This window comes from Malaclemys terrapin, chromosome 18 (genome assembly GCF_027887155.1).
Source record: "Malaclemys terrapin pileata isolate rMalTer1 chromosome 18, rMalTer1.hap1, whole genome shotgun sequence".
Classification (NCBI taxonomy): domain Eukaryota; kingdom Metazoa; phylum Chordata; order Testudines; family Emydidae; genus Malaclemys; species Malaclemys terrapin.
In genome coordinates this window covers 14,312,905-14,338,753 of record NC_071522.1, presented here as the reverse complement: position 1 = coordinate 14,338,753, position 25,849 = coordinate 14,312,905, and the positions used below count along the sequence as shown (strand labels likewise).

Here is a 25,849-nt window from a genome sequence, read left to right as displayed (position 1 = left end):
TCCTTAGGGATTTGTTCTCCAGTACAGAGGGGTGAGCACAGAGAGCAGAGCCAGAGACAAGGGACTTCTGCATGAATACCTCAGCCCTCTGTAGATATCCCCAGGTATGCTTATATTCCCCACTGAACTTGGAACACCTGCCTGTTTGCTGGTTCACAAACCCGTGCTGGCTCAGTGTGTGAATGGGAAAACTATGCCCCCTTTCCCTGGACAATATGATTTAATGGAAAGTCCTTTATTTATACTCAAGATGTCTCCTGGCCATTCTGTGGGGTTTCCCTGTGGAAGAGATTGTTTTTAACAGTGTGAAGCACCTGCACTGCCACAATTGAAAATAGAACATCCAGTCGGCCCTATCTACACCGCAGTCAATACTGTACCAGCTATAGCCGTATTTAAGCACAGTGGTTGCTAGCGAGGCTCTCACCTTTTCCCAGACTTGTGTGGACAGGGATAATTTTCTCTGAGCACTGTGTTAAAAGCCTGCTATTAAAACAGTGCTAAACCTGGTCTGTGCCAGGAAAATAAGGAGTTGTAATTTTCCACCAATGCTAACAGTGTAGGCTGTAATAATTATATAATACAAGGTTCAGGTATTTTACCGCCTTGCTGTGGTGGTAAGGCTACATGACACAGCAGTAAAAAAAACCCACTTCTCTTACTACAACTTCTGGAGCAGCTATGCTAGTGAATTGAAAGTCCTGTTTCTCATAGTGCATATGCACTAAAAGACAGCAGTCCCTGAACCAGAGGTTCTTATCCGGTTCTTGCCTACAGCTTCACCCTTTCTGTTACCACTGGAGCTGCACCTGTTGAGTTCCAGCTTTCCTTATATAGACGTAGCCATGGACTACAATACCTCAACCAGAGGTGGAATCTGCAAACCACCAGTGATCTGCAGAAGTAAATATTTTGAGAGCCAAGTAAAAGGAAGGTTTTAGTAGAGGAGAGAAGGTGGGTCTGACAAGACCCCTGTCCTACAAATAGGTCAGCAGAATGACAAAGTTGGTGTACCTAGGGGGTGTTAAACACAATTGCAGCCAGCCAGGGCCGGCTCTGGCTTTTTTGCCGCCCTAGGCAAAAAAGCCACCCGCCGCCCTTCCCCCCCCCTCTCCCCCCAGTGCGGCAGGGGAGGGCGCAGAGCCTGGCAGCGGGCCTGCAATCCCCGACTGGCTGGAGCTCCGGGAGCAGGGTGGAGAGCCATGGCGGCCAGAGCTCCGGGAGGAGGGCGGAGAGCCCCGGCGGCCAGAGTGCCGGGAGGAGGGCGGAGAGCCTGGCCGGGGCCCCGCTCTCCCCGACCGGCCGGAGCGCCGCGGGGAGGGTGGCGAGCCCAGTCGCGGCCCTGCTCTCGGGCTGAAGCGCCCCGCCGTACCGCCCCCTCCAGGCACCGCCCCAAGCACATGCTTGGTGGGCTGGTGCCTGGAGCTGGCCCTGCAGCCAGCACAGTTCTGTGGCCTTCTAACTGCATCAATTTTACCATGTGATTAGCAAGTGAAACAGGAGACAGCAAATGAGTCCTGAACAGTGGGTGCTGCAATTGGTGGTGTCTTTCCCTGAATATTCATTTACTTTCCTTTTCTCCTCCACTTCAAGAATAGCTCAAGGTTCCTGACTCCAGATTTATAAATCTCTTTTCTACTCCCGTGATTTTAATCCGGGATATACAATTATTCTTCGCTCCAAATAGAGAAACTCAATCCCTGTTTTAAATTCAATTATTGTAATCGCAGCACTGGGAACAAAAATAAGGCATTTGTTTTCTAATAAGAGATTACAGATTCCAAATTACTGCATACAGCATGTCAAAACAGTACATTTGAGACAGGCAGGCCAGAGTCTGCCTTTGTCTTTGCAATTTGTGTTTGCTTGCTGTAGATTTACAATAATCATCCCCCTCCCCCAGGTTTAGCACAGGCAATTTAATTTATAAATCATACCAAAAAAAAAAAAGAGAGACAACTACAAATAATAATAATATATCACAACTATGCCAGTAATTAATTATAAAATAGAGAGAAGAAGAAGAGAGAGAATCAACAACCAAGAAGCCAGTTTACAGTGCAGAGCAAACAGGCTGAGTTATTTTCTAATATTATGATAATCAGGAACATTTATGGCAGTTTGCCTATAACACAAATAAATCATTTTGTCTCAGGTTATATTTATAGCTTCCATCTATAACTTAGTTAAGAGTTTTTTGGTATCTATTAAGATCCCATTATTCAGAGGTTTATAGCTCAGCTGTTAAGGTCTCAGCCCTAAGGATCAATTGATATGGGTTGTTTTGGGGTTGATGATGATTATTTATTATTAGTAGTAGTAGTAGTAGTCTTTATTTAGTACACAGTTCTGTTTAAATGGCTTCACCCATTTTAAAGTTCTGGGATTAGAAAATCTAACTTTGTTTTGGTTTCGTGGATTTTTTTATGTTATTTTTTTCCTTGAAATCATTAGGTCTTAGAAGTCAAATAACTCTCCCTGGATGTGAAGCTCAGCACCCATTTTGTTCTCAGAGTTGCTACAGCCTGTTATGGCAGACACCCACTGTGGTCTCTCATTAAGCTTTTACTTTGTTTATTTTTTATTTGTTGTTGTTTCCTGGAGTCTATAATAGAAGTAATTTTAGACTGAAATATATTTTGCTTTAGATGCTTCCATTGAGCTGGTCGAGGATGAGATAAAATTATTGATTGAATTAATGCATTGTTCATCAAGGACCTGATCCAAATCTATTGCATCCTTCCTTTTCTTTTTCTTTTGTATTATTATGTGAAAGTATTGCATAGCACCAAAAAACTGAGGTCAAGGCTCCATTGTGCCAATCACAGTACAAACAAATAGCGAGACAACCCCTCTCCCGAAGAGAGAGAGTCAGAAGTTGAAAAGTGGAAGGGGGAAGCAGTGGCACAGAGAGGTGGAATGACTTGCCTGAAGTCATGCCATAGGTCTGTGGCAGAGTCAGGTTGCTTGACTACTACTCCAGTGCCTTCCCTAAAAGGCCACACTGCCTCTCAACCCCTATTGCAGTCTTTCGATGACTCCAATGTATTACTGGACCAATAGCATATGGCTAGCTTTGTAGGTAGTTAATAAAATTATATGGGGGAAATATCAAGTCATGTATTAGGTAAGTAAAGGCATTTTTCACTGACTACATAATTCAACTAATAGCACATGATGACCAGCTCCGTTACTCAGAATGCACTTTAGCATTTTAGAAAATAAATACTTAAAATTAGCTGAATGATTAGCTTCAACAAATTCTATCAGAGAGTCAGGCAAGAAGTTCCCAAGTAGAGCATTGACCTAGAGTGGCTGCAATCTTTTTAGTTGTCTTCTAACAAGTCACCATAGCCTCAATATTCCCTAGTTATTCCCTGTCAAATCTAGGCATCACAATGTTTACTGTGTGACCATCTTATGTCATTATCAAAGGCAAAATGGCAACCATTGTATCCATAATCCTTTCATGGTGGAGTTGCCAGATAAATGGTTAATTGTGATTGACTAGAATTCCCCTGGATAAACCCTTACATGGTTAAGAACCTCATTGAAACCAATAATAGTTTGATGTTTTGTAATGAGTTTTTTCTTATTTTCACCGCTTGAAAGTATTGGAACAGCTCAACAGCCATCCCAGATCTATAAACCACTATTGGAGTGTGTGTAATTTATAATCTTTGCTTTTGTATCTTTTTATTTGTTTTAATCTCCTCTGCCTTTTATTTCAGTCCTTATATGCGCACAGTTTTCTAGTTCATCTTCCAAGGAGCTAAGATCAGGACACTTAAAGTCAGCGAAGTATCTGTTTAGGAACTAAAGTTGGCTGTAGAAAATAGAATAACAATATGCTTTAACCCTACTGAGAGAACCTTACACAGACAGCGACCATGCCTCTGACTAGCTAATCTAACAGCTAGTCTCTATTTATGGAAAAAATAGAGTAGGCACCATTTAAAAAATATACCACTGTATCATATTATTTCCTATACTTAGAATATCCTAATGAATACAATAAAAAATGTGTAATGTAGTTCTTTGAATAGGGACTATATGTAAAAATGGCATCTTATCCACAAGAGCTGCTCTCTTTGTGCGTCTAGTCCTAGCTGCTGACTTTAAGGATAAAATTATTACTTTTAATGCCCCTTATTCCTGTGACCAGTGCAGTTAAGAGAGAAAAAGTGAGCTAGGGCCTATGCATCATTAACAGAATTTTTTTTTAAAGGTGGGATTTTCCCAAATCCTATTGAATTGTAACGAGAATTGGGTGCCTGATGCCTTTTGGAAGTTTCAGCCTGAATTCCAACAGTGGGGCCAAATTTTGTCCCAAATCTCACCTTAAAAAAAAAAAAAAGCGAGGAAATTGGGATTGTGCAGGTGACCCGGGTGGCAGAAGGTGTCCAGAACCTTTTTTTACGGAGGTGTTGGTCGCAACTCCATAATTAAGGTTGAGTTCTGTTTTCTACAGGGATTCAACCTCTTTGTTATGCATGAAAAATACAACACATCCTCTCCAAACTTAGAGCATTCATTCTTAGAGTACAGAATGAATTTTCTAAGAATAGTGGTAGTAAATACATAAATTATTTTGAGTTTAGTTCAATTAAAAAACTTGTCTACACCTTCAGTCCTCTGGCACAGTGGAACTCCGTACAATAAGGGTAAAGCTCATCTGTTCAGGAGATGCTTTCTTGGGGATTGCCCCAAGACTGTCGTGAAGTCCCCGAGGAACTAAGGACCATCACAAACCTCACCACCTTCTGCTCTAAGTGCAAGGCACATTTGTTTGCCTTCTCTAACTTAAACACAGAGCAACACTGGTGTATGTATATTAATTTTTTTTCCAAAACAAGACTCTCCCTGCACATGTTTCTCTCCCTGTTGAGCGGATGAGAGAACAAACACGTGACCAATTTAGTCACCTTCCTTAATGCACTACTGGAAAACTTCCAGATGTTATGGTGATGAGCATCGTACACAGGAGCGCCACCAGCTTTTTTGCCGCCCTAGGCGGCAGAAGGGCCCGCCCCTGAAGTACCGCTCCCGACAGAGGCGGCGGAAGGTCCCACCCCCGAAATACCGCCGATGACCGGGGCAGCCGAAGATCCGGCCGCCGCAGTCGCCACCTCCCAAATGTTATCACCTAATGGGTTGCGCCGGCCCTGGTCGTAAAAGAACTTATAGAGAATAGAATAGAACACTCTTAATCAATAAGATGACAATCAATTAAGGACCAATCACTAGTACACGCTGGCTGCTTTGTTCTATTCCGGAAGTACAAAACACCACTCTCTAAACTGGCCATTGTGCTCGAGCTATTATGAGGGTCAACTGTCCATTAAAAATCAATTCAATCTTATCTGAGATCACAAACACTAATGAGTCAGACAGTTACTGAATTCTATCACTACAGGGCAGAGTTAGGGTTATTAGAGTTTCTTAACTGTATTTCCATATCTTAATGTATTTGGATTTCTTTTAAGTGAAACCTTAATTCTAAGTCTCCTGGGATTGTAATGTTTGGTTTTTAGGGTAATTTCACCATTACAACAATGCTTTTTGACCATCAGGTTACTAATATGTAGTCTCAGCCTTAGCTCTTTCTTGACTTGGGGTTTTGGTTTATTTGTTTTTCTCTTGCAAATACTACTAGTGATGATGATGAAGAAAGAAAGAACCCATCTTGATTCTCAGGTCCCAGGCTAAGTGTGCAGGGCTAACAGTTAGCTATTATTCAGAGGGAGTTCCATGTGAGTCTCTGAGGTCAAAATTTGGCCAGCTGACAATTAGGAAAGAGTGTATCTGAGAAGGCCACAGCTGGTACTGAAGCCAGACCTGCAATAGAGATGCCTTCAAGGGTTTGGTTGCTGCTTCCCAGCTGCCACATGGCTTTCATTTGTAGTTTCTTTTACCGAGCACAGTTTTTAAATGAGGATGGTTGCTTCACTTTAAGGATGTACAAATGACTTGCCCTCACCTGTCAAGCATGATCCTTGTATTTTACCAGGCCCATTATGAACGCAATCTTTCTGTCGAAAATTTGCATACCTCCTTTCTTGAAAAGTAATGACAGCAATTTCTTTCCCTGCGCTCACTTTCTGAGTGTCTCATTTAACAGCACCTGTGAAACCGACAGGCACAGAGATGAGAAGTGAAAGAGAGCAGTTGATTAAATCATCATCAAGTCGGGCCTCAGAAAGTCAATTCTGCTTCCCGTCTGCAATGATATCCTTTTATCTTAAAGTAATGAGCTATGGCACTTTTGCATCGGGTAATGCGATAAGTTCTATTAGCATGTTCCATTTGCTTCACAAGCAAGGGCAAGTCATTTCAGCAAGCTCATATCACTGCAATCAAAGCAATTGGCTTCACAGGCAGAGAAGAAAGAGGAAGGGCTCAGGGTGATTTTTATGGATCACAACACAGTGGAAAAAATAGACTCTTGTATTATTTTAACCCATAACGTGCTTTGCTTTTTGTCCATCAGCACAGCTTGCTTTCATTAGCCTGTACAGCATATGGAAGAATCAAATGCTAGACAGAACCATTGGTCTAAGTTTGGGATGGATGAAAAAGGGACCCTTCTGGCTAGATCACTATTAGGCACTGACTGCAATTGACAGTGATTAGTTCAATTCTTTGTGGTTAACCTATTCTTAGAGTATTGATGCATCTTATTGTTGTTACTGGTTCGTTAAACACTGAAAGAGTGCTCATCGCTATAGAGGGATGCAAAATAAAGACAGTCCCTGCTCCAAAGTGCTTTCCGTCTAAAAGACAGTCATAAAGAAGCAAAGATGTAGTGGGAGCACCAGAGAATGGAATAATATGGAGTAATTTTTATTTAGGGACATGATGGTGACTTGGTGAACCGGGACAAGGAAGTTATTGCATCAGAATGGCTTATGAGGTTGGAATTTTCAAAATGGATTGTGGGAGCTAGGTGCCAGCTCCTGTTGGGTGACCAGTGGGATTTGGGGGCCTGACTCATGCAGGCTCCTTGGGAAATGCCACCCTGAATTCTTTGTGCCATCTTTACTTGTTGGGTATGACTTCTCTAAGGGCCAATTAATCTTTCACTGAAGTCAATGGGAGTCTTTCCATTTACTTCAGGGGGAGTTGGATCAGGCCCTAAGCATCACTGGGAGAAATACAACAAAGGGTAGCCCTGGTGGGAGACAGTTAAGGGAAAAAGTAAGCAGCACTCTTTCTGCAGTAACTCCCTCTTTCTCCCGATCCCTCTGAAACAAAAGGATAGCAAAGAAAATATGGTGCCTTAGAGGGTGTATCGGGGGTGGTGTGCCTTTTATACATCACCCCTTACTCAGTGCTGTGCCTAAAGGAACCATCTAGCTATAGATCATTCCTGTTCTCTCTGGGTGAAATTCACCCCTGTGCGGATGGCCATAAGAAAGCCTGTCCACCACTTAAATTCTGCTTTAGCCTTCAAAGTAGAGCAAAGTGACCCTGGAATCAAAACAGGGCTTAAGTGGATTTCCATTGTAACATCTACCTCAGTCAGCATTGGGGGACGAAAAATCTCAAATCTTCAGTTCACTGATGACATTGACGGCCTGGCAGGCAGCGAAGATGAACTTTCCAACCTTGTGAAATGATTGGATGAAACCTCCGCAAAATACAACATGTGCAGAGAAAACCAAGCGGATGACACACAAACGTGACAGGATCCGCTCACATAGCACTGTCAGTGGACAAGAACTGGACACAGTGAAACAGTTCAAGTATTTGGGGGCAATCATCACTGATGAAGGATCAAAGGCAGAAATTCTGGCAAGAACTGCACAAACAGCAGCAGCAGTGGCAAAGTTAAGCCAATTTGGAGGAATAAGATCACCTCCCTGGAATCCAAATTCAAACTGCTGCATGCAATGGTCATCTCCTCCATTTTTCTGTATGCATGCAAGACATGGACGTGGATGGCAGAACTTGAATGGAAAATACAGATGGTAGAGATGAGATACTTCAGTAAAATCTTGGGCATCGCCTACTTCAACCACGTCACTAATGAAGAGGTCCTCAACATCATCACCCAATGCCCTGGGTCATATTAAGACCTCCTGATGACCATGAAGAACCACAAGCTGAAGTGGTATGGCCATATAACAAGATCATCTGGCCTATCCAAGATCATCCTCCAAGGGACAGTACAGGGGAAGAGAAGAAGAGGTAGACAGAAGAAGAAATGGACTGACAACATAAAAGAGTGGACAGGAATGGACTTCGCAGAGACTCAAGCACTCAGGGATGGAGACAATTGGTTGATTGCTCATCAGTGATGATGCCCCAATGACCAATGCGGCTATGGGAGTGGTGGTGATGATGACACGCATGTACACATACACACATATGCGCAAAGATTGACCTAGTTTATTTATGTTTTCTTTTTTGTGGACAATAATAAACTTTATTTGGATGTTTTGGCTTTGATCTTCAAACTGTCATTGTTTTATTTAGACTGCTGATCAGACTTATTTGTTGTGCACAACTCTTGAGAAGCTAGAAAGAGCAATTAATTGTGGTCATTTTTCAACTAGTGGTGGGTGAGAGGACTTCAAACAGCTTATGGTTGAAGCTTATGGTCCTAGGTTTTCAACCATTTTTTCCGAAGGGGCCAAAATAATTTTGAATTCCAAAAATGGTACCTTTCATCAGCACAGAGATGGTTTTGATAAAATAGAACCCAGATAAGAGGCCGACATTGTAATTCCTTGTTCAAACTTTGGTGGTTTGGATAAAACAGAACCTACTGCTGAATAACCCATGATGTTAGTTTTGCAAAAACAAACCCTAAACCTCCTCAGCCCACCTGTACCTTAAAGACAGACTTTACAAGGAATTGATGTTAATTGCTTTGGAGAATGTGAACTGAACTAATTTGCAGTTAACTACATCTAAGATTCTGCGGCCAGGAGTACCATGCTGAATGCTCCTTGCAGGTAAAGCCAGAGACAGGAAAGAAAGTCAAAGCTCACCCTTGGCTTCTTCATGAGTCTCGTTGTCTCCATTGCATCAATTAGAAAATTGCCTATGTATTCTGTCTGTGTCTCCTTTCATCTCGAAGATGTTTTTCTTGGAAGCAGAGGTCTAAGTGTATAGCTAAAATATAATCCCTCTGCCCTTTCCTGAGGCTCACAGTTTGTCACTGGTGGATAGATGGACAAGAATATTGCTAATGTCAGTGTGAGCTAGTGGTGAAAGTAATATAAAAGTCTTACTGATACAGGGGCCCGGCTCCGGGCCCCTGGAAGTGGCAGGACCTGAGATGGAAGGAGCGGGACTGGGTGTCAGCCTCCCCTAGCCAGCCCTTCCGCACTACCCAGCCTACGCCGCCCGGGGATCCGGCCGCTGCTGTGGTAGCGGGGGTGGCAGCCAGGCCCCGGGGCAGCTGCCCCTCTTCCCCCTCCTCCCCCTCAGCGGCCCTGGGCGGGGGGGGGGAGGGGTCAAAAGGGGCAGCAATGTTAAAGCTGCTACAGCTGTGTACAGGACCATACCAGCGGCCACTTCTTACCGGCACGCCGTACCGGCCCACTTTCACCTCTGGTGTGAGCATGGCTGAGGCCTGGGTTTTCCCTCATTTTCTTCAGATTTCTTTTCAGCAGACAGTTGAGTAGCATCACTTTGCTCAGCGCAGATACCTCAGTGGTGCTAATTTGTTTGGTGGCAATGATAAATGGATTCAAGATACAAAATAGCTGTTCCAGCAAAGTCCATGGCGGGAAACGTAGAGCAATGCCCTCATCGGTGTCATGGTACATGATATATTCAGTGACTGCCACTTTCTGCACAAGAGTGTATTCAATCAGCGAGGTATATAGAATTCCATAGTGGGGCTTCAGCCTGAATGAGCTGGTGAGACGGCTCAGACCTTTACTCAGCTTGATTTGCACAAGCTCTCTCAAGCTATTAAAATGGGCCCAAATCATAGTTATAACATGGTAGGATGACTGATTTCTGAAAAGTGGAATTGGGACAGCTTTCACTGTGCAGGAACTGGGGGAGGTTTTAACCTTGATTCTCCACAGCTAGGGCCGTGCTACCTTCTTTGAACCAACTCTCAGCTTTCTAGCCTTTCTAGCCTTTCCTCTTCAAACGCAACAACAAGAATTAAACCCCAACATTGAGACAGAGAACTTTTCTATTTTTCAGGTACATACTCTCACTTGTTGGAGCAGATGAATTAACTGGATCTGTAATTCTATTTATGCAGCAACAAGGAGAGATGGAAAGCAGCGTATCTTATGATCCTGAGCTATCCTAATAAGGTTTTTTAAAGGGTTGCCTGGAACACAAAGGGGAACAATACTTTTTTTTTTTGTCAGTTCAGAACTCTTGCAAACTGGATGTTGCTTCCTCATGTCAGAAGGCTTCTAGAAACACAGATTTGCAGCGGTGGCAGCAGTGCATGCATATAAACGCAGGTTCATGGGTTACCAAGATGCAATTCGTATTGTAGAGCTGTTCATGTATGCTGTTGGTCTCAGTGCGTAGTTGCAGAAGTACTGCAAAATGAGGTTTGAATACTAGTCCCTTGACATGGGGACTGTGAGGCCACATAATAAAGGTGCCCATTTTGAACAAGCTGATGCTGGTCTGATGATATTCCTACTGTAGTTTTGAGGAGTGTTGATAATGTGCTCTGTATTGTATAGAAATCAGGAGTGAACGTGCATTTTCAAATAAATACAACATTATGCATCACAAATAAATACAACATGTTAATAGAAATAAAGCTCCGTTTGCTCACGTGAGTGGAGTTGAACGTTGAAGGAGTGAGATTGGCACATCCTAAAGACCAGAAGAACAGCCATTCTGGGATGGGCCAACAGTCCATCTAGCACAGTATCCTGTCTCTCTGACACTTGTCTTAGGGCTGATTTGGAGACCTGTAGTTCCTCTGTGAACATTGTAATAGGGTCCCACCTACCCAGCACGAGACTGTGAAGACATTAATCACTTCCAATGCTGCTTTCTTTGAGGGGCCCAAAGAGCTAAATTATTCAGAAGAACTCACCATATTGTGTGTTGTGTTTATTTGAAAATCTGGCCGTAAGTGTCATCATAGGGGCTGATCACTTTTGAAAATCTGGTTCATATTTAGGTGCCCGAGCGTTGGGTTGGGTTTGGTTTGGTTTGATTTGGGCTTTTTAGTTTTTGTTTAATTATTTGGCCCAGTTGTTGGTGCTGAGCACTTAAAAATGTGGCCATGAGCTCTTTGGAAAATCTGGTCCTAGGTGCCAGCAGCCATACCTTGTGTTCAGTGCATGCACAGGAAGCAACGCATGCATGAGAATCAGGGAAAAGAGCTGTGGATCGTTGTAATATATGCCAGCAGGCTCATTGGCCTGCTTTTCGGAGGTGCTGAGCACCCGCAACATTCAGCGAGGCCCAATGAGAGCGGTGGTTGCTCAACCCCTCTGAAAAGCAGGCCATGATAGCTCTGAATTACTGTATGTGTTGGGGCCCAAATCTGAAGATTATTTGAATGCAGCACATGCGTTGGGCTCAGGTTATTGAGATGCACAATATGCATAAGACTGGAATCTGTAAATTATCCCCATGTACAGGGACGGTGCTTCCATTTAGGCGACCTAGGTGGTTGCCTAGGGCGCCAGGATTGGGGGGGGGGGCAGCATTTTGTCACCCTCGGCAGCAATTTGGCAGCGGGGGGTCCTTCTGCACTCCAGGTCTTCGGCGGCAATTCTGTGGCGGGTCCTTCACCGCCAAATTGCCCCAAAGACCGGGAGCGCGGAAGGATCCCCCCACTCCAGAATTGCTGCCGACAACCGGGAGCACGGAAGGACCCCCACCTAGGGCACCAAAAATCCTGGCACCGCTCCTGCCCATGTAGTATGTGCACAGAGTGTAATTTGCCCCTGTGCAAATGGCTCTGCTTAAGTTCCAGAATAGGGACTTGCGTGGTGTACAAGTTTTGTACTGGTTCTGTGCACAAGGGCATAGTTCATCTACAGCAAACGCGTGTATGAAGTTCTTTGTTGGAAGTTTACTGACTATAGTAAACTGGTTCAAAGTCTGATGTCTATGCAACACAATAGTTTAGTTATATATTGTGTTGCATAGGCATATATATATATATATATATATATATATATATATATATATATATATATATATATATATATATATACACACAAAACACCACTTCCAAAAGCACTGGTTGAAAGAACAAAGCCATTTTTGAATTAGAGGTTCATGGAGATGAAACATCAAGTTGTTATACTCCATTAACTGTCCACTCCTATATCAACAACAAAAATCCAAATTGGTATTTGGTATCTTTAATATTTGGCTGAGAATCTTATTTGCGCTCCCTCGCACCTGTGAAAGCCCTTTGATTTCACCCACGTGACTGAGAGTAGAATTTGTCTCATCAGGTAAGTCTTCCTTCTGGAGCACCTCTTGACAGTTGTGTTATAGGTGTCAGAAGATAAGGCTATGCAAAGGAAGTATTGGCAGGTCATTAGTCGTCTCTGTGTAATACAGTGAGTTAGCATGAACTTGATGATTAATGCAGTGATCCCTTCCTAGGTAACTGAAACAGGTCTCAAGCTGCTAATGACTGTATAATATGGTGAGCTGAAATCAAGGTTATAGAATTCTTCTATTTCCACTATTTTTCTGCATTTCTCTTGTGCCTTCTGTCTGAAAATCCCAAGCATTTAACAAACATTAATGCGTTTTAGTTTCACTATACCCTTGTGAAGTAGGCAGATATTTTTATCCTCATTTTACCAACGAAAAAAATTGAGGCATTGCCAAATTTAGCCCTAAGTTTTCAAAAGTGGCCACCAATTTTAGGAGGTGATTAACTATAGACATTCAAGGTTTGCTTTTCAGAGCTTCTGAGCGTGTGCAGCTCCGGCTGAAGTAAATGGGAACTGCGGGTACTTTAGAATCTCTGGGAAAAGGCACCAGAAATGGAAACATGCAAATCCTTTGACCACCTTTGAAAATGTGGGCCTAAACGACTTACCCAACAGCGCACACTGATGGTGTTCAGATCCAAGAAGAGAGTACAGTTGCCCCAACTTCCAGTTCTGAGCCATAGCAACAAACCTATTCTTCCTCCTCTTAATGTCTTGTTCAATGTTTCTATGCAAATAAATGGCTCCGTTCTTTTTCATGAAAGGTGGGGGATCCTGTATCTTTTATCCTCAAGGAGAAGCCCATTTAGCATTACAATGCAGCACACTCTGGGCCAGAAACTCATACGTGTTAAATGAAAATGTAAACTCAACACAGCATGTAAATCCTCTTCCATCTCCCGCCCTTTTTTTCCTCCCTTTCTTTCATAAAGCTGCCCATAACATTCAGCTATTGAAACAGCTCTAGAGGACTGTGGGTCTCTTTCCCTTGCTCCTTCTCAACAAAACCTCTTTATGAGTGAAATAGATGCCTTGTGTATGCAGGACTCCTGGCATTTTACAAAGTGTATTAGGAGCCAGGCTAGGCAAACGTTAGGAGCTGTTTGCTGAGTGCATTTATTGCCTTTGCATAATTTATGAGCTGTAGGGGTTTGACCATCATTCGTCTCTGCCAGAGGCTGGCACTCAAGGCTCTGGAGGATGGAGCTGTAAATTGGCTGGTGCGCGCCTGCTGAGCTCACGGCAGTGTCCTCGGGTCAGTATGGGAATTTAATACCAGGAATGGAACTGTTTTCTCAGAGCGCCATGTGGGCCCCAGCACAGCAGAGGCTTTTTTGGCAGACAGAGTGAGTGGCCAAATCGCGAAGCTGTCAGTCGCCAGGCATGTTGTGAAGGGAGCCTGAGCATTTTTAATCAGCTTGGCACCCGCGTTGCTTCCATAATGGACACCAGTAGGTCTCAGTCCTTCGCCATATGTTTAACTCTGGAGACAAGGTGCTTCTGGGTATAGCCGTAATTATTTGATGCAGAACTAAGCGGACCTTGAAATTAGAACTGGACTGTCGTAAGGCAGGAGGCTTAACGCTTTGATGGAAATAACTGTTCCTACGGATGTTATTCCCCGAGCTTTCTCTGCAGCATCTCTGGAATGTAGGTAAACGTTGTGCTGGGAAATTCAGAGGTCATTGATTACTTTGCCAACTTGAAGTTGTAAGAGATTGGAGGGGGGAGGAAAAAACCTTCCTACCAGGTGTTCTCTTTCCCCCTCCCTGGAAAAAAAAAATACCAAAACCAAAAACAATCCGTCAGCACACCTGTGAACCGGGGAGAATTCCCTTAAACTCCAAAAGAAGGGGAGGCATGTAAAACAATTTGTTGCTGTTGTCAATTCACAACATCCATTGTTGTGCTTGCTCCTTTTGGTTTATGACACTGAAAATAATAGTGGAGAAGGAGGCAGTGTGGGCCAATGGTTAGATTCTATCCTCAACTCTGGCTAGTTGAGTGATCTTGGCTAAATCATTTCCCCCTCCCTGCTCCTTTCTCTGTGCCTCAGTGTCTCCACTGTAAAATGCGGATAATGATACCTACTTTGTAATGTGCTCTGATATGCACTGATGAAAAATGCTGTATGTTTTGGCATATAGGCGAACCTAGGGCATATCTGGATAACTTTACACAAGGGATAGTTATATGGAACTCAGTGGAACTTCTTATGTGCATAAGTGATTGCAGGATCAAAGTCTCTGGATGGGCGCAAGTTGAAAGGGAAAAAACATAATTTGCTGTCTCCTAGTATATGTCCCCCTCTCTAGTATAAAAAATGTCAAATGTTACTTTTGTCAGTAACATAAACACACATGCGCGTGCGCGCACACACACACACACGGAATGCACACCAAATAAACAAATCCTACCTTGCTCTTTGTTTGAGGTTAAGTTCTGATATAAAACTGTCTCATCTACCTGATCTGATCTTTTTTTTTAATATTATTCCAGTCACCAAAGTAGCCAGGTGCAAACTAGAGTTAGATAAATCATTTTTAATGAATAATTTGTTCAATGAATTTCACCTCTGTTCCTATTTGGGAATTATCTGCAGGCAGATGGCAGTTTTCTCTAATTTATCCATTATTTGAAATTATTTGCCAGATAATATCTGTGAATAATTCTGAGCCATAGCTTGGTAGTGAGTAGAGTGGTGCAGAGAAAGTAAAGCAGGTGCTCCCATTTACTCTCTCCTGGAAAAGAATTAGGAGAAATCTAAAGCAGTGAAGACAAAAACTTTTACAGTTACATTAGTTAGGAAAAATGTATAATGAATGTAACTCCTCATGATTCAGGGCATAAACTGAGCACTAAGGCCCAGATCCTTAAAGATATTTTGGAGCCTAACTCCCATTGGCTTCCTGCCTGGGTTAGGAAGAAGCTTTCCCCATAGGTATGGTATTGTATAATTGTCCATTGTGGCAGTCTTACTCTTTCCTTTGAAGCATCTGCTACTAGCCACTCTGAGACAGGATACTGGACCAGTGGTCTGAGTTGATAAGCCAATTCCCATGTCCCTATCTTTACTGACCCTAAGAAAATCAATAGTTCAGGTAAGATTTGAACTTCTGCTTTCTTTTCCATACCGATTCACCACTTGAGGTTCACCCATTTCTAGCTGTGGTATTATTTGTGGTATTTAAAAATGGAACAACCGAAAGAGATGTTTTGCAAGATAGACACCAGTGCGGTAATCAGCAATGTACAGTACAAGTGTTTACGTGTCATCATCAATCCCAGTTTAGGAGTCCAGAACATCTCACTGAATAGCCTTGATACAACATGTTCTCAGTTCCATTTTGATTTGTCTTGAGTCATCTGAATTTTTCAGTGAATCATCTGTGAGCAATGGCACCCAAGCGAGCCATCTACAGTAATAATGGAGTAAAATGGTAGACTTGTCATGTGTATCTTCTAGGACAAACAAGTGTTGTCTAAACTGTTTCCATGTCCTGCCATTGACAAAACCTTTGCAGCTGATCTGTTGGGAGGCAGCGCGATACCTACTTTTCATCAGACAAAGGAAGCAGCTAATATTTTTTTCCTCCCTGTGATTTAATTTTGGCTTCTAACTTTGTCCTGATGCAAGACCAGTTTCCTTGAATGTAAATTAGCCTGACGGGGCGAATAGGGCATATATTCCAAATGACTTTGTTGAATCATGGTAGTGTTGTAATAGAAACAAAAATACAAGTATGGTGTCTTTAACTACAAATGCTTTTTGCAAGGGTGGGGGGGAGGAATTCCTGTTATATACTAAGTGTTTCTTTCCAAAGGAATTACAATTGCAGCCTAATGGACTATGTGTGTTTCACTCATTTTGAGAGCTTTGGTCATATCTTTTATCTCTGTTTTTGTTTTGTTTTGGAAAGGTTTCTCTTATCCATGTTTATTTTTCTTCTTTTTCCATTTCAGTGTGACAGTGACAGTGATCAAGAAGAGAAGGTAAGCTGGGGAGCACTTGCAACCTGTTCTGTTCGATGTCATTATGGGCACAGAGAACGTCTTGTTGGATTCACTTCTATTTTTCAGTTGTTTATACACAGTTTGTTTTAGGACCTGATCCAAAGCCCACTGTAGTCAGTGGAAAGACTCTCATTGACTTCAATGGGTTTTGGAACAGATGCTTTAGGAAAAACTTTTCTAGACTATGAATTAGAGGCTCCACCTCCCATTCTGAAACATATTGGTAACGTAATTTGTGCGTGTAGCTTATGAACACTGCTTTGACCACTGGCCCTTTGCATAGCTGCGTTTACCTTTTGGAAACGCAAACATGTCATGAACACAAGGGGACGTATTTGCAAAGATCCATATTTGCTCTTTTAAATGGTCGTTTATCCACACGGTTGTCTGGTTTGCATGTGCACATGCAAGGTTCTGCCAGCTCTACGGGTTCATACATTTATTTTTGAGAGTGCCTCCACTGAAACAACGTTTGGAAGCCGGGCCCTAGGCAGATCAATAGATTTTCTTTGTAAAGGGCTAATGATCCCACCCTAAGAATCTTGGGGCGGGGTGTGTGCTGGAGGAAGTAGTTGTGCTGTTAAAAATGTTAGGGAAGCACCAAATGATAAAGTTATTGTTGTTCATGATGCTAAGAACTGTAGTATTTGCATCAATGTATTTTCATATGTCTGATTTTTTTCCTTTGATGTGAACAAGCCTCTGTATAACATTCTTGCCTGTCAAAACAAATGATCATAATGGAGAAAAAAGGTTTTAAAATGTCATTTCTAGGTTGAATTCTGCGACTCTTATGTGTGTGACGGGCCTTAAGGGATGACCCCAAACCTTTTTCTTTGTCAGTTTAACTGCTTTCTCCTCTTCTTTTCTTTGCTGGGTACATTTGGGGAAGAATGTGGGGATGTCGGCTCCATGTGGCTCCCTCACATTATTTAGAGGACAGTGACTAGTTCTATGAACTGACTCCAGGTAGAACAAGAAGAAGGAAGATGATGTGCTTTACAATGACACCATTGTGTATCTCCACTGACACATCAGAAAAGAATCTAAGCATGTTGTGACATGCACAAGGAAACAACAGACTGCAAGGGCTCAAATTCGGTAAAGTTAATCAGTGATGTCTTTGTATAGGAGGAAGAAAAGGAAAAAAAACTCTCCCTGTGCCTTCAACTGCCAACTCTTTGGCCCTCAGCTTTTGATAACTTCCCAAACGGGATTTGTTTCTTCTGTGGTTTTCATAATCATTTGTTAACTATGTTAAGACATACGATTTACTTTAGTTTGCGGCATTTGACTCCATTAGTGATTTCCCCTCCATAGGAAGACTAATCACTGGAGTAAATCAGAGAATGACAACAGAGATGTGTGGTTTTGTTGGGGTTTTTTTTACACAGAATATTAACCTGCATCTTTAGATATGAACTTCTAATGCATTATTATTAAATTCCACCCAATATAGTGATGGTTCATTTTCAGAATATTCCTTATGTGGGGGAAGATGATAAACTGAGCATGGTACCTATGTTTATGGCAGCTAGCACCATAAATGTATTTTCCTTCCACTCCTATAGTTGCAGAGCTAACCTCTGCCAGTTTTCCTGATGCTTTGCTCTCCCAGCAGTTTTGTGTATAAAGGCAAACTGGGCAGCTTTCAGGGACCTGGGTATTGAAAATTGAGGGATATTTCTTCATTACAATACTGGAGAGGGGCCCAAAATGGCCCCTCTCACTGAATGTCCCAGGATTGCTGCAGAGAAAGTTTGAAATCCACACCTGGGTCTGAACTTGACAATTGATGCCTTGTCAAAGGGATGAGATTAAGCTCAGATACAAATGTCCCTGTGATTGAAGCAGTTCAGATCCCAGAACCAAACCCAGCTCTGAATTGTGCAGCTCAGACCCAATTCTGAGAGAAAGCTGCTAAAGCTGGTGTATTTTTCGAGCCTACACTGGCAGCCTAGGCAGAGATCTAAGGGCCTTGTTCTGCTGTTAATTTGAATTCAGCATATGTAGCCTGTTATAAAATGCAAGACATCATCATTTGAGCAGGTCAAGCATATTCAGATGAAGACAAATGGTGCTTATTTGATTTCCTTAAAATCAGGAAATGAAAAAAGTGCTCTCTGGAGAAATCCTGTTCTGTCTGACTTAGATGATAGACCAAGGCATGTACCCCAGATAAGAACAGGCGCTTGTCTTGCGGTTTTTATCTCTGAAGGACGGTGAGGACTGTCAGCTCGCTGACATGTGCATTATCCATGTCATTTTAAACAAAGTGACCTGTAGAAAAGTGCACTCTGCCGTGACATGATAATGGGCTGCTGGATGACAGGTAAAGTACACACTATAAAGGAGGCTGTGCATTATTCCTTTGTTTAACTGACAAGTAGAAACTTCCTTCCTTCAGACAGGCAGGATCTTTTAGATCTCTTTCAATAGGACCCCTGAAGATTTTTGAATCCTCGTTTAAAATAAAATATTTCTTTTTTTTTTAAGACCAAAAATTTCCATGAGAAAACATGCAAGGACAACAGAGGGTACTTCGTAAGGGCCTGCCCCTGCAATGTGCTGACCATCTCCTGGGTGGAGCTAGCAGCTTCAGTTCTCATGGATGACACTGGGCATTGAGGGCACTTAGCACCTTGTAGCATTAGAGCCTTGAACCAAACCTCTTGTACCCACTGGAAGAGCACGGATGTCAGCTTTGAGACATGGAGTTGCCGTTGTTGTGTAATAATTGTCAAATCAGCCCTGGGTGGCCCTACTTTAATGCATTCTGATGAGTCTACAACTATTCTACTCCCAACACAAGTTAACGTTTCCGTGAGAAGGCATGTGAGTCAAGGTAGGAAATTGCCTCTCAATGGGAGTGCAGTTTTCCATTACAAAAGCTCATGCTCTGTAGCATGGATCCAGCATTGGCCAATCAGAAACGTTAGGGGGAGATGATTTTGTTTCACTTTGGGGTTCTTGGGGCAGATCCATGCTGGTCTCTATTGCTTACGAGAAATTTGTGCCCTCTGGCGCGTAGAGATGATGTGTGTGGGGGGAGGGGGGCGGGTGTTGGGAGCAATGACTTAGTGTGCTAGTATAAAGAGGCCCCATGAGCCTGGGTTAGAGTCAAAAATAGCAGGTCAGTATAGTGCTTACTGTACAACGGAGTGAAGGAAGTTTAAAGGCTGGCAAACTCAAACATGGCCACAAATACCACAGAGAAGAAAATGAGCCCAGGGAAGAATAGGGGGAATGGGAGGCAGATACCCATCAGGCTGGGGAGAATAAGGTCTGGTGGTAGAGAAGAAGTGCTGTACCTTAGGCTATCGGTATCCTCTTTCCCAATTTGAGATCTATCTAGCTGTGATGAAGTTTGATCTCTATTAGGTGATGGCTGTGCCTCCAATTCTCCCACCGCAGCTTTTAACTGGAAGCTGCCAGAAACTAGAGTCACTTTCTCTGTCTGTATCTGCCCTAGTATGAGGCGTTTAGTCCAGGAGTTTCTCTGGGAGAAGAAACAAGGATATTTAATAGGAAAAATATGTTGCTGTGGCTAAGGCTTGTGTCTGTGTCTTTCTTTTAAACCACAAATTTCTGGACTGTATAGTCTCCCCACAGATATATATATTCTCCTTGGCTCCTTGTGATACATGAGGTCTCAGACCACAGCACTCTAAGTGTGCTGTCTGTTCTCCTATTATAAATCTTTGAGAGTGGGTTGTGTGTGTGTGCACGCATTGGTTTAGAGGATTCACATCAGAATCTGAATCACTAATGCTTAAAGAAATGGCAGTTGATGTCACTTAATGTCCAGGGATCTCTTCAGCAAATACCACTGAGGATTCTTATTGAACCAAAAAAGCATGGATCTCATGAGACTCCTGGATTTTCCCCATTAAAAGGCCTGTCAGTCTTAGTCTGGGCAGATCTCCAAAGCTGGTGATCTAAAATAAGGGCAAGCTATTGCACGATGACATATTTAAGATCAACTGTGTTTTCCTCTGATATCAAAATTTAATTTTTAAAATTATACACATGGTAATTAATAGAGGAAAAGCTATCAGTGCAAATTAATTCATTTTCTGTAAATAAAGGGAGTATTCTGGTTGATGAACAGATGTGTTAATGGCTTAGAGACACTAAGCTAAGGACCAAACTACTGTTTTTTCTACCTTCTCTATTACCCTCCTCACAACCACTGTATTTAATTGGGCTGCTTTAGAATCTAAGGGCCATATTTGAGGTCCTTTTAACATTTTTGACTCAGACCTGACTTGGGAAATCATCTCATTGGCAATGGGGGCTTTCATTGCAGAGTATAACATGTTACCTAAGCTAGACTTTGGAAGGAAAAGGTCTGCATCTACAGGATTTTTATCTAAGTTGTATATGGAAAATGTGAGATGCCCAATAAATGAAAATCACCATAACGAACAATTTAATTCTGTACATAGCCCAGCGATAACCAAGTTGTTTTATGTTGCTGTTCCTGCATCCTGCTAACCTGAATTCTGTATGGGGCAGGTAATTCAAAATCTTGCTGATTGCCCATGATGGTTATGATCCCAGGTTCAGTGAAGACCGGGCGAGTGTTTCCATTGATTTAAATGAGGATTCAGTATGGATCTTGTATAGGGTGGGTGGGTGGTGGGTGGGAAAGGGGTTTACCTGTCCAAAGAAAAATATCAGCTAAATGTGTATAATCCCCCTGTGGAAAGTGAAATACAGAGGATCAAGAAAAGAGTAAAATAAAAGGATCTACTCCATGGCCAATTCAGGATTGAATGCTTTTATGTACCTTATGTAGCCTACTCTTTCATTGGTGCTTTACTTGTCAGACTTCAGTATTTCTCTCCAGAGCCCCATTGTAGGCACCATAGGAGCTGTGAAAAATCCTTTGCAGAATGTTATTTTTATGTCAGAATGTTTTTAATGATAAAGCTAACACATTTGATTACTTATAAAACAGCTGTGAACATGAGTATGGTGTGAGAGATAAATCATAGCATGATCCAGCATATACATACTAGATATACTTTTAAATTGCATATATAAAATTGTGTAAAATATCTGCGTTGTGTGTGTGTGTGTATATAGTATATTTTGAAGGTGCCGCTGCTAAATTTTCTTGTTTGCAGGCTTTAGAGAGAAAGAGATGTAATCTGTTACTACATTTGGTAATTAAATGTTCCATATTTGCAGTATTCCCTATTCTAAGTGCAGAACAGAGAATACCTGATAAAGTTGAATGCAGAGTACAAGCTGCTTATTTTAATGAAACCTACTGTATAGTATAGAGTTCTAAAATAATATAGATTTCTTATTACTATTGTCCCTTTCTCTCCCCCTCTCAGCCTCTGTCTCTCTTTGTCTATAATAGTATTTAGATAGGAATGGAGAATCAGTTGGAGGTAAGAAACGGTCTGAAACTTTCCCTCAAATGGTATCTTTACAGAGATTCAGAGAATAACTTGATTTCCTCATTGTGTTTCATTTTCACACACCTCTGCATTTCCTTGTTGTGCATGGAAGTGCCGTGATTCAGCACAACCAGAAGTTCTGCTTTTAGAGTTATTTCTGGCCCAACTGGAAATCTCCCGAGAGTCTTACAAAATTCCTAGCCCAGTGTTACAGATCCAAGAGATCAGGGTGGTAATACGCATCAAAAGTAGGTTACGGTTATCGGAATGGGCCCACACTGAAACCTGCAGTGCCCCATAATAAATTCCCATCCTAACCAAACGTTGTGGCAAGTTCCCTGACTCCATAATGGGCCAACTTCCCTTTCCCCACAAAACCATCCTCCGGACCTGAGCTTGGCTACCAGTCACCTCCCTGATCCTAACTAAATCCATTCTCACCTCTGACCCTAGGATTTGCCCATCCATGATGCTGATCCTCTGTGTTGTTCCTCCTTCTCTTGGAAATGGATAGAACACAGGAACTCAATCTTTCTTTAATAAAAAAAAAAAAAAAAAAAGGCCACTTTAAATAAATAAATAAAGACCAAGCTAATTAACTGCTTGGCACTTGGCTTCCTTATGCAGGAGCTGTTGCCAGTAACAAAAGCACCATTACAAACGGATTAAATAGTGTTGAAATTGCATTACACCCATCTTGTACATTACAGATAGCCGCATTCATAAAAGAGGGATATTCTCTTTCATCCTCAGGTTGGCAGTTGCTAAATTTTTGCCAGCTATAGCGGGAGACTTAGAAACCAAATGGAGGTTGAGCTGTTTTTTTCCCTCTAGCAAAAATAAAATAAATAAAAATGAAGCTTTCTGAGTGTAGCACTTGACTGAAGATCTATTGCTCGATTGCACTTAGATGGCCCCCATTACCATAGCATCTATGCTTCTCTTACTATACGTATGCACCTAAGGGCCCCATCTCAATTTGGGTCTTTAAGTGCTACTGGAATGTAAATAATACATAATAATGGTGCCCCCTAAGTCCATGCATGGAAGGAATTCTCTGCACCTGGATCTTTCCCTTATTACAAGCAAGAGGGTATCACCTGCCTTCCTTTCACCGACCTACCCTGCAGATCCAGATGCACTTGTGTGGCAGCTGGGCTGGCTAATGGGAAAAATGGGTGCGGGGGAATGCACATTATCACACCTCCAGCCCAGCAGGAAATCCTCAGAAATGACAGTATAGACTCAGGTGGTATCCGTGTTCCAGGGTGTCCCTCCCCACCATGGAGATCAAAGGTGCAGCTGTAGATAAGGGATTTGCTGGTAGTGCAGAGCCAGTTGAGTTACGCTGCCATGGACTGGTGGTGGGGGTCACAGCCGGTGAAGACTTTTGATGTGGACCACGCTGGTCTCCTATGATTCTCTGAGCACCCACCGGTGTGGGGATAGCTCGCACGGCCTTTTTTTGTGAGGAAACAAAGCCTATCCCCTGATAGGGAGCTCCATGAGGGAATCCTGGTGAAGTTATCCTCCCTTCAAACCACAGATTTTGCTGTGGTAGGAGAAAATCAGGGACTAAGTGATAAGTGACTGAAAAATACTTGGTATTAAACAGAGCTGTTAAAGTAACGTAGGGTATGTCCACACAGCACAAAAAAAACAAAACAAGGTAGCGAGTGTCAGAGCATGGGCTCACAGGTTCACGTGATGGGGCTAAAAAGAGCAATGTAGACGTTCCTGCTCGGACTGGAGTCTGGGCTCTGAGACCCTGGCCAGGTTTCAGAACCTGAGCTCCAACCCGAGTACGAATGTCTACGCTGCTCTTTTTAGCCCCATAGCAACAAGCCCAAGTCAGTTAACCCCGGCTCTGGGACTCACTACCACTGGGTTGTTTTCGCTGTTTAGCGGTACCCCTAGAGATCATGACCCAACATGGTAACGTCTGAAAATGTGGCCACTTACTTTAGTACCTAAGTGAGAACTGAGCTCTTGAAAATCGGGTTCTGATTGTGGGTACTGAGCACTTTTGACAATCAGGCCCTGTATGACTTGCCCAAGGTCATAGGGTTAGCCAGTGGCAGAACCATCAACAGAACCCCATTCTAAGTACTACGGGGCACTTCCTTGTTATTGAATGGTAATGTCCTATCTCATAGCATGCTTTATTTCAGATAGGGGTGGGATAGTATTCTGTGACTCTTGCCGCAAAGCTGTGATGTTTCCCATCAAAGATATTTATGCTGAGTATACATATAGGTGTTGTCCTTTATAACTTTGGAAAAATGCCTCACCTGAAACTTGCCCCTAGGGTGAGCAATCCCCCAGACGTTATGCGCTAGCAATGCTCATGCAATCACAATGTATTTCTTACTGTTTAAGGCCCATTAGGAGGCAAGATAAGGATCCTTTTTATTCATTTGATGTGGCACATAGTGGGTCCCTACAGCTAGAGTGGTAATAAAATCGGAGCTAAGCGTGTTCATGTTAAAAGATTTGCCACTAAGGAGAGAAGATGGTGTTTACAGGCTTGAGTAGGTACTTTCTGGGCTGATTTTGCCACGCTGCTCTGTTAGCCAGTGATTTCTCCTGTCCTTTATCATCTTTGTCACTTGGTAGCACGTCATCATAGGTAAAGTATCACACCCATCCTCTCTCCCTCTTTTTTGTACCCGTTTCATGTAGGAAATTTGTATTTACTTTGGGAGTGTAATTTGTTCCTCATGGATAATATGACCCTTAGCGGAGCTGGATCATGGGTTAGTTGAAGTGATATTTTCCGCTAATGGTAGTCGTACATCATTGCTGTCAGCTCGGGTTAGGAGGCAAGCACATTACAGCTCCATTTTACCTCTGCAGGCATCTGGGATTATTTGCCATAACTGAGTATGACATGACCGCACTACAGAGTGCATTAAAATTTTACTAGCTTCTCAGGCAAGTTCCTTGGCTCCAGCCTGTGCTTCAGGCAGGCATAATGATGGATACCTCTAAGGTCCTGACTTCCTGCACCAAGGATACTCAATGTCAATGGCCCAAACAGGTTTTGCTCTCCCCAGGGCTTTAGGCCGTTTTCTGTCAGTTGAGTAAACAATCAAGAGCTAAACACAAGGAGGTTGGCATGGGCGTCACAGAAAACTTATCCTGGAATAAGCTTTAAGTGTTCAGAAACATGTCGTTTAAAAATATTATATTTATTAATATTTTAAAGTATTATATATGCTCTGTAAGTTGCATGCACCTAGATGTAGATATGGAAACACTAGTTATATGAAAACTGTATGACTAAAAATAAACTGAAAAACAATAATGTGTCTCTATATTATGTATGTGCATATGACATCTTAACATGTATCACATAAAATAGATATGTGCACAAGTTATATTATAATATATTGTGCATGTGCATATTATATGCTTTAGATATATGTATAATACACACATAATGTGTATTATGTATGTTATATGCATATGTTATATGTGTCCACCCATGTATATGTGTCTGTTTTTATGTAATTTTACAATTTTCATATGAGTAATAAGTCTAGTTTGCCACTGTCCTGGTATAATATCCTAGAATATTTTGTACTTCATATGCCCTGAAATAAATATGTATATTATCTGTGGCATGTGCATCTCTTTATGTCCCGATGGATATTAATGTGTTAATATTATAGACATTCTAGTTATAGATGTAACAGATATAGATACGGAGAGAGATATATACAAGAGAGATCCACAAGAGATATGAAGCTCCACATATATATTTTTTAAAACCATGTTTCAAAGCATATGAAGTAATGTATGCTTCAAGATGCACTTTCTGCAGCCCTATTTCTGCCTCCTTGTGGTGTGCGTGGGCATGTGTGTGCAGGCGGGAGATAGAGAGAGAGGAATGCTCCCTCTCCCTTTTAAGCCACAGCAGTCCCCAGTATCTGCAGTAATGTGAGCTGAAATAGACAAATGTTAAGTTTTACACCTGGTAAGTAAGTACTGTATATTTGCACGCCTGGTGAT

General features: G+C 42.3%; 1 protein-coding gene across 6 annotated transcripts in view; it reads left to right on the top strand.

The window, feature by feature from the left end:
* Positions 1-25,849, top strand: part of AUTS2 (activator of transcription and developmental regulator AUTS2) — a 968,890-nt gene that overhangs the window by 671,733 nt on the left and 271,308 nt on the right. For all 6 annotated transcript variants that reach the window (XM_054008222.1, XM_054008225.1, XM_054008223.1 and 3 more), the window contains one exon: positions 16,371-16,400. In XM_054008222.1, coding sequence (XP_053864197.1) covers positions 16,371-16,400 — 30 coding nt within the window. The remainder of the gene's footprint in view (positions 1-16,370; positions 16,401-25,849) is intronic.